This window comes from Montipora foliosa, chromosome 11 (assembly GCF_036669935.1).
Source record: "Montipora foliosa isolate CH-2021 chromosome 11, ASM3666993v2, whole genome shotgun sequence".
Taxonomy (NCBI): domain Eukaryota; kingdom Metazoa; phylum Cnidaria; class Anthozoa; order Scleractinia; family Acroporidae; genus Montipora; species Montipora foliosa.
This window is the reverse complement of record NC_090879.1, coordinates 36,403,605-36,413,604: the sequence shown is the minus strand read 5'-3', so window position 1 is coordinate 36,413,604 and position 10,000 is coordinate 36,403,605. Positions and strand designations below refer to the sequence as shown.

At 37.7% G+C, this 10,000-nt stretch overlaps 1 protein-coding gene across 2 annotated transcripts in view; it reads left to right on the top strand.

Moving 5' to 3' along the window:
• Window positions 1–10,000, top strand: part of LOC137976469 (serine-rich adhesin for platelets-like) — a 134,018-nt gene that overhangs the window by 26,371 nt on the left and 97,647 nt on the right. For both annotated transcript variants that reach the window (XM_068823831.1, XM_068823830.1), the window contains 3 exons: window positions 5,708–5,770; window positions 6,031–6,083; window positions 6,886–6,952. In XM_068823831.1, the coding sequence (XP_068679932.1) occupies window positions 5,708–5,770; window positions 6,031–6,083; window positions 6,886–6,952 (183 nt within the window). The remainder of the gene's footprint in view (window positions 1–5,707; window positions 5,771–6,030; window positions 6,084–6,885; window positions 6,953–10,000) is intronic.

Sequence of the window (10,000 nt, the reverse complement as noted above, 5' to 3'; positions counted from 1 at the left end):
GCAGGTCAGTTTGTTTGGTTCATTATTTTGTTCCTGTGAAAGGATTAATGAACAAAAGAAATGGTTTGTTTGATACAAAAATTAATATGCACAAATTATGAATTCCAGATTTTTAACAATAATGTATTTAGTTTTTGTGACATCATCACCTTGTTACAAGGATCAGAATTATCTGGAAAGTTCGCAAAGGTCAATGTCATGCAATTCCAGACTTTTCTAGAATTATCTAAGAATCTGTAGTATTCCAGAATTTTCTAGAACTGTGACTCATCAGTTTCAAAATAGTTTGTGACTCGTAAGTCTTAAAATAGAGTCTATAGTAATAGCTGTAAATAGTAACTACTGGAAACTTCTAGGCTCTCTTTGGATAGCTATATACATGTAAGCGGCTCTCTAGTCAATCAGTCGGTTGTTGTTGTTGTGATTTGGGACTTCGTTCCCTGTTTGTGATTTCCAAGTCATATTGTGTGACAAGTGACAAGTGAAGGGATTTTCCCATTCGTCTGAGATTCTGACATTCTGTTGTCAAGACCAGAGTTGGTTTCCGTGGAGTGTGATACTGTGAAAGAAGTCTTCAGGAGATTTCGTCAAAGAGAAGGACAGTACTTTGCCTGTGGTCAGACAAGCGTAGAGAAGTATCCAGTTAACTGTAGTGAGATTGTACTAAGAGTAGTCACTAGCTCGAGTTAGGTATCTCCTGTTGTTTACAGATAAATAAATTGCGTTTTGTGGAAATAGCAAGGTTATCTTTCTGCCTGAAATTAGTTACCGTAACAGAAATTTGGGGGCCTGTCCAGGAGTGAATTTAAGTTAAGGGAATTTAAGCATTTACCTTGAGAGTATTATTGCATTCTGTAATCTAAGACAAGTTTTGAGATGGGGGATTTTGATCCAGAGAAGTTTATGTCAGAACCTTGCGAGGACAAGTTTTATAACCTAAAGAAGGACAAGCTTATTTCATTAGCGAAACATTAAGTTTAGAGGTTCGGAAAACAATGCGAAAACACCAGATTCAGGATATCATTGTTAAACATTTAGTGAGTGTGCAAGTTCTCTAAGAGACAGTTTTAGAAACATTTGAAACATCTGATTCTGAGTTTAAGAAACTACAGCTTCAGTTGGAGTTTAAGAAATTAGAAATGCAAGAAAGGCTTGAGATGGAAGAAAAGCAAAGGCAGGAAAGGGAACAACGGCGACAGTTTGAACTAACTCAATCCAGTCAGAGCAAGATGCAAATGTTATGGCAGGCATATTTCAGCAAGTCATGAACGAACTGGGAATCAAACAATACAACTCTTCTGCTTATCATCCAGAAAGTCAAGGAGCTCTCGAGAGATGGCATCAGACGCTGAAGAACATAATGAGGATTTACTGCTTCGAGACAGAGAGAGACTGGGATGAAGGAATCCATTTGCTGTTATTTACTGCTCGAGAGTCGGTTCAGGAGTCTCTGGGCTTCAGCCCATTTGAGCTTGTTTTTGGTGACACTGTGAGAGGACCTCATATTTTGGGCCTTATGTAATTAAAGAGAAACTAAGTAATATCAATTACGTTCTAGAAATGCTTGATAGGCGTAAGCAAACGCAGTTGTGTCATGTCAATATGATAAAGCCCTATATCAACAGAGACAGTAGAGATACATACAGTAAGTCTTAATGTGGTTAGTTCTGAGCCAGAAGAAACTTTGAGTAGAGATCTTAATGATAAGTTAAGTCCACTGGCCACAGCAAAGCTTTCCAACTCTGATGTTCTGCGGGATTTGGACTCCAAGCTGTGTCATCTGTCTTCAATGCAGCGTCAAGATCTTACGGATCTTCTCCAGGAGTACAAGCACCTGTTTCCAGATGTACCAACGAGGATCGAACAGATTTACCACGATGTGGATGTAGGTGATGCTTCTCCTGTGAAACAGCATCCCTACAGGCTGAATCCTATGAAGCAGAAATATCTTAGAAGAAATTCAATTCTTATTGGAGAATGATTTCATTGAGCCAAGTCACAGTAGCTGGAGTTCACCTTGCATTTTGGTGCCAAAACCAGACGGTAGTTACAGTATGTGTACGGACTACTGAAAAGTGAATAGTGTTAGTAAATTAGACACTTTTCCAATACCACGCATAGATGACTGTATCAACAAAGTGGGAAATGCAAGATACGTCACCAAGTTTGACTTACTTAAGGGTTTTTGGCAAGTTCCGCTCACTGAAAGAGCAAAAGAGATTTCAGCTTTTGTAACCCGGGATGGACTGTACCAATAGAAGGTTATGCTTTTTGGCATGAAAAATTCGCCAGCCACTTTTCAGTGCCTCATCAACAAAGTTTTTGCTGACCTTCACGGATGCGAAGCGTACATCGATGATGTTATTATCTACAGTGATACCTGGGAGGAACATTTGCAAATCATCCGAAAGTTTTTTGAGAGACTAACTGAAGCAAAGCTCACTATTAACCTTGCCAAGTGTGAATTTGCACAAGCACAAGTACCTTACTTGGGGCATGTGGTTGGGCAAGGGAAAGTAAAACCAGTTGATGCCAAGATCAGTGTTATTTCTGAATTCCTGCAACCAGAAAACAAGAAGGATATTACAGAAAGTTCTGCCGAAATTTCTCTGCAGTCACTGAACCTCTGACTCAATTACTAAACAAGAGAGAAAAGTTTCTGTGGTGCGACAAGTGTCAAAGAGCTTTTCAAGAACTAAAAGCATTACTGAACAGCGCCCCAGTGTTGGCAGCTCCTGATTCAATGCCCCATTCAAGTTAGCTGTAGACGCAAGTGATGTTGCTGCTGGTGCTGTGCTTTTACAAGAAGATAAAGATGACATAGATCATCCTGTTTGCTACTTCTCAAAAAAGTTTAGTAAAAGCCAAAGAAATTACTCCACCATTGAGAAAGAATGTTTGGCATTAGTGTTAGCTCTCCAGCATTTTGAAGTTTATGTCACTTCTTCCAGTTTACTGATCACTGAAGTTTTCAGTGATCATAATCCTCTTGTTTTTCTTCACAAGTTAAAGGACAAGAATCAACGATTGCTGAGGTGGAGTTTGATGCTTCAAGAGTACGCCTTGGATATAACACACATAAAGGGAAAGGATAACGTTATTGCTGACTGTCTTTCAAAAGTGTGAATGCGAGAACATATCAAAGAAAGTTCTGCAAACTTTCTCTATTTGAAGAGGGGGAGTGTTACAAGGATGGGAAGTATTTGGAAAGTTGGCGAAGGTCAATGTCTCACAATTCCAGAATTTTCTAGAACTGTGACTCATCAGTTTCAAAATAGTTTGTGACTCTTAAGTCTAAAAATAGAGTCTATTGTAATAGCTGTAAATAGTAACTTCTGGAAGCTTCTAGACTCTCTTCGGATAGCTATATAAGCGGCTCTCTAGTCAGTCAGCCGGTTGTTGTTGTTGTGATTCGGGACTTCGTTCCCTGTTTGTGATTTCCAAGTGATATTGTGTGACAAGTGAAGGGATTGTTCTGTTCATCTGAGATTCTGACATTCTGTTGTCAAGACCAGAGTTGGTTTCCGTGGAGTGTGATACTGTGAAAGAAGTCTTCAGGAGATTTCATCAAAGAGAAGGACAGTACACTGCCTGTGGTCAGATAAGCGTAGAGAAGTATCCAGTTAACTGTAGTGAGATTGTACTAAGAGTATTTGCTAGCTCGAGTTAAGTGTCTCCCGTTGTTTACAGATAAATAAATTGCATTTTGTGGAAATAGGGAGGTTATTAACAACCTGTTTACCTCCAAACTTTCGATGTTTAGTCTCATTCCACAAGCCTCACTTAATATTTTTGATAAACTCTCTTTAGATAAATGCATCATCTCAATGGCCTCTCAACTCATCCAGTGATTTCATCTTCCAAAGTTCCCCCAATGAACTCACTTCATAATCAATTATTACTTCCAGTTTTACTCCTTAAGTGAATTAATGGTCAGGATTCTGTGAAATAGTATTCCGATTAAAAAAAGGCATTATGACGCATATGGTATCTACAGAAGGCAATCATTTGTTGTATACTGTATATCTTGATGGTCTCCCATCCAGATACCAACCCTGTCTGCCAGGGATTAACTTCAATGAGCTTTTTTCGTGAAAATGGGAAGACATGCACTGAATCAAGATGTTAGTACTTACATCGTACCACTATCAAGCTCAATTTGGAGATTCACAAGTCTTTCTCATGTATTATTAACAATAGCCTCCATTTGGCACGAAAATGTGCTCAGATATTTTCCCAGAACAACGATCGAGGAAACTGTGAACTTTGAGGAATAGATAACGTTCAAGGACAAATTTCTTAGCATATTTTTGAAGTCAAATGGAGGCTATTGTGTTTATTATCCTTCAGGTATTTTTCACAAGACTGGAACTTGAGAATTAGACAAAACGTGTATGAACAGCTTGCCGTCAAAAATGTTTACAGCGTATGAAGTTCGATTTCCATATAAAAGTTTTGAAAATAACCCCTAAGATACTGTCTTGTGGGTGTGGCATGAAATTTTTTTTCACCCCTAAGAGGTACCAAATTATGGGTTTCAATTAGACAAAATTAAAAATTAGTTAATTGTCAAATGTCTCCTAGCTGTGATAATTTGTTGGCTCAGTACCCTAAAAGGTACCGCTAAAGCTCCTGCTGTGGACCTTTTGAGGCTGAACACCCTAAGAGGTACCAAAACCACTTTTTTAAGCCCTAAAAGGTAGGACGGGCATCCCCGTCCTTTTTATATGGGAGTCCCCCTCTTCCCTGGGATTTTCTGGTACCAGTTTATTGTCCAGTAGGCTTATTACTTCCTCCTCTCAGGGGGCTATTTGTGTAGTTATTTTGACCAACTTACCAGTACCTTCTTAAATCAAACTGATCGCATTTTTGGGGGGTATTAACATGAGACCGGGACGAACTTGGACCAGCATGGGTTTGTATCGGCCTCCATACATTTCTTCTTATGCTTTTACATGAGACTGGACTGGCAATGAACTCAGACCAGTCTGACTTGGTCTTGGTTGCTTGACCGAGACGAGAAATTCTCGTACCGGTCTGAGTTCGTACCGTTCTCGTTTAAATGACAACAAATCTCAGCCTGGGTTGAGAAGTTTCAAGGCTGTATGCATTTGGGCCAGCCGTATATTTATTAGGCAAAACATATCATTTCGACCCAAAACCAGGCGCCAAGCATTTCGTCCCGGTTTCTTGTAAACAGGGGCAAAAATGTCATGTCTCATGTAAATACCGCCTTATGATTCAGAGTCTAGCCAAGGGCAAAGTATTTCAATTCTGTTGCATGAGTCATAGTACTAAGTGCTTTCTGAAACCATCTCAAGAAGTGCATGCTCATACAATCCTCAAACTTTGGTCCTATAAGATTATTTCTTTGCCTACCCTCCTCCTTTGCTTCCAAAGCGACTGTCAAGTGGTCTTCAATAATCCAAGATTACTAGTAGCTTTACATTATCTGTCTCCTGGAGATTGGTTGCAAACCATTTCTTTGGTTCTTTTTTCTTAATGTCACCTTTGCGTTTATGGAAGGGCAATTATGCCTAGTTCATTGATAAAGAGACCTACCACACCCTTGACACAGTTCCAGCCATCTGAAGCATTGTTACTCAGTAGTAATCTTAACGATTGATTTCATTGTTATAAAATGTCTCTAACCATAGCTGCCATTTTATTATAAGTGTAGTTTGTGAATTTTTGTTGTTTTCAACAGAAAAAGGCAGAAGCTGCTCATGCAAGGTTGGCAAAGCTTGGTTATCCACTTCCTGGAGGAAAGGTACAGTTCTCTTAAAGACAAGTCATCATCAAATAGCAAAACATTCCTCAAAAGATGGTTTCAAGCTGGATATCCTGAAAAGGTCTTTGATCTTTTCTGTGGTTTTGCCATGGCTGCCATTTTTGAGTACTTGTTGTCTCTCCTTTCTTACCTCTTCTGTTCTCCTTTCTCACAGCCTCCCCTGGTGGCACCTATGTCACCACAATACTCCTGTTCATGTGCCCAACCCTTTACAATTTTTTTTTCTGTCTTTGTGGCAGCCATTGTACAATCAACCATCTGACCTCCAATGCTACCATGACAACCTGAAAAAGTGAGTAAGCATTTGCTGTTCTCTGTATTCTGTGCTTGTTGGTATTTAAGGACGTTCGCGCCCAAAACGTTCCCACGTACAGATTTTTTTAAAACTTGCCACGCAGAAAGGTAATGACCTACTTTTGCCAAAAAGGCAAAAAAAATGGGGGGTCACCATGCTCGTTTTCGAGATCATGAGGTGCATTTTTAGAAGATTGCGTTACTTTAAGACGATCTTAGCTTACAACTATCAGCAATAAAAAAACTACATTAGTGAAATTTAGATCAGGTAAACGTACTCAGTTCAACATAACTAATATAACTAAATTAACCTTTGCAGCTGATGTCTTTTTCTGAGATGAAATAGACCTTGAAAAACAATACATATTAGTCTAAGAAAGAAAACTTCGGTCGCACGAGAACATAAAAGGCCAAATATTTGTAACTTCTCACGTACAGATTTTTTTTGTTTTTTGTTAAAATGGACAAAATCAACAAAGGAAGTGATCTACGGAAAGAAAAATGGGGGTCACCGAGGATTCAAGATAATTTGATTTTTTATTCGCACTGTCAAGCCATTGCGTGACATTGCTGAGAAGACCTGGGTCCAAAGCTATCCCATGATGCCACATTCTTCTGGAAAATTTTTGCGCCTTTAGCATCGTGTTTACCTGCGTGGTCTGCTATACATGACATGTGCGTGACATGCGTGAAAAAATGCTCAGTAGCAATGGGCACGAACGTCCTTAATGGGTGTTGCAGCTATTACCTCATTACATAGTCCCATAGATTCACGTCATACCTGATCATTACTGTTACAGAGCTCCTGCTATCAAAGCCAAATTGGTGAAATATTTTCAGTTGAGGAAACAAGCCAAAGAAATCAAGGTGCAGCATTTTTTTTCTTTTATTCTCATGAATATTCAAACAAGTAAGTATTGGCTGTTAACACCAAATATACTTTAAGTATCATGGCCATATACAAGTGATATTTGTAGGAGAAACTTAATTTTGTGAAATTTACAGTACTGTTCCCATACGAAAGCAAACATAATTATTTCAAGCAACAAGCATTTGTGACGCTGCATACATACTTGATTACACCAGTTGGAAGAATTTTGAACCTTTGTTCAGAGCCCTTGCATTCACAAAGCTGTGTGGACGCATCTTTAATTTCTCCGCCCTTGTTGAACATTAAACTTATTGCTTTAATTTTACTATTAGCCGTGCCTAATGTTGACAGTGACTGTAGGCTCTTAAAAAAAGGAAAATGACAGCAAACGACAATCATCCACAAGCCTCCAGTACTGGAGGCGAACAACCTACTCATTCCAGTAAAGATGCTGAGTCCCTAAACACCTTGGAATTTCACAGAAAATCATACAACAATCTACGAGCAGAATCTGCTAATAGTCTTAAACAGCTCTGGTCACGCTTAAATTTGCTGTCATCTTGAGTCGAAAAGATCAGAGATTCTATTCAACAACTACAAAGGTATAGTTTCCAGTACAATATCAAGATTATTGGCCACCCAGAAAGCAAGACAAAAGAATCGACCTCCAAAGCCACCTCCTTGTGTATCAATCATATTAAAACCGTTGGAATTGAAATTTCAAATCAAGACATTGATATAACCCACTGTATTCCTACCAGAAATGCCACCTCTGGTCCTCGACCAGTTGTCTTCAAATTCACAAGAAGAATTGTGAAAGAACAAGTTATAAATGCACAAAATGAAGCAAAGTGTCTGCCACTTCGATTGGATTACCACCCAGCCACTCCTTGGAAAAGCTCCTAGGCTATTTGATCATCTAACACCCTAGCTTCAGGAACTCTTGGTTGAAATACCAAAAGATTTCAAAAGAGAAATGGCTTCAAGTTCTGCTGGTCCAAGAACTTTATCATTTATCTATCACGAACCGAAGACTCCCACCTGATCCAAATCAAGTGCCACAACAACCTTGTGAACTTTGCAAATTAGGAGGGCTTACCCATGAGTTAAGCACTTTTTATAAATTCCTGAACAACTAACACTTTATTTTAGCTGAACTTAGCCGCCACTATGATGACAGACGACTCTCATTTGCGACCTTTTCCCCATTCAATCACTTAAATAATAGTTCCTTAAACCTATCCCATCGCCCTTTAAAATTCACTGGGAATCGTCTTGAATCACTCAAGATTATTTTAATAATCCTATAGAGCGACCTGAGGTACCCAACTCACTTTCCAGTCATCTGAACCCTGACTCTAATTGAATTTCTTCCTTGATTAGATTATTGAGTAACAATTAGATTATTGAGTAACTTCCTTTAGCAACAAAACAAATTTCTCCATTATACACTCATACATGTAGCTGGCTAAAAATCTTGACCAAATTTAATCAAATGCTTAGAAATTTCAAAAAACCATTCTCTGTGATCGGTGTTTCAGAAAGGTGGCTGGCTGATTGTACTGCAGAGCTGGTTGACATTACTGGATATAACTTTGTCTGAAACCTTTGCAAATTAAAAACAAGTGGCAGAATAGGCATTTATTTTACATAAAGACCTTTAATACAATAATACAAACTCTTTAACAAATGCAAATTGTCAGATCCAGAGGCAATCAGGTCTTTATTCGTGGAAATTACAGTTCCCCATGGGATGGATGTGTGTATAGAAAACAAAATCAAAATACTGAGTATTTTTAGACAAATTCAAGGACAAAATTCTTTCTTGCATTTCTACCCAGGTGGAAATCTTATTACGTTCTTAGTAAGATTCTTAATAAGATTCTTACTAAGATCTTATCTCACTTCTTAATTAAGATTCTTACAAGATCTTAGGAAAATGTTCTAAGATCTTACCAAGATCTTACAAGATCTTACCAAGATTCTCACGGGATCTTAGGAGATCTTACAAAATTTTACAAGATCTTACTCAGATCTCATCAAGATATTTCTCACAATTTTTATTCTGCTAAAAGCCGTTACAAATAGAAAGAGCATAAGAACTTTGGAATAACGTTTTGTTAAAACAGAAATCATATTGTCATTACAAAGCAATGAACTACTTAATTAAATACAACTGTGAAATGGAAATTAGGATTCTTCTTCATTGTTTGTGAGTAAAATTCAAGGGCAGCACGCCTTTTTGCTGAATCCATATTAATTTTTTTAACATTAATTTTATTCCAAATTTTCATTCATGGACTTTTAGTAAAAGACTTGTAGGTAAGATAAAATATTATTTGAAAGAGAGTAATTTATTCAAATTTTGTACAAAATATTTACATTGTAATGTACCACTCTTTACTTTTTAAGGGAACCTCCACTAAAACGAGGAAATAACTTTAAACTCGGAATATAATGTTCACAATCAAAACTGTTCGAACTTTTTTCGAAAGAATTGGTATCTGAAATAAATGAATTTCGAAAGCGTTTGTTTTAGTTTTTAAATTTCCTGGGTGCTGCCATCTTGAATAAGTGTGATATGTAATGGTTGCCCTGATGTTTGAAAACCAAAGCTCTTCGTTTGAAAGCAATCAGGGAAACTATAGCATATCACCAAAAAAATTATTAAAGATGGCAGTGCCCAGGAATTTGAAAGTGAAACCAATTATTTATTCTAAAATTCATTCTTTTTCAATACAGAAACTTTTTTGATGAAAATTGATTGCAACTATTATTTTGTTTGATTTAAAATAATTAAACTTGAATACTGTTTATTTAAGCGCTATATATGTATATTAAGTTGTAGGCAGTCAGCAGTCTGCTCTAGAGTTGGCATACACCTTCAAATCAAATATTATCCTGGTATAGTTAACACCTACCTTTTTATTTGAGTTGTTGTAAGCATTTCCTTGCTTTGGATCAGCATTTAAAGAGCGCTGGGTTGCCTGTGGTATGTGTTACACAAAAAAATAAGGCGCTGAGTTGGGTGGTATTGAACTGCA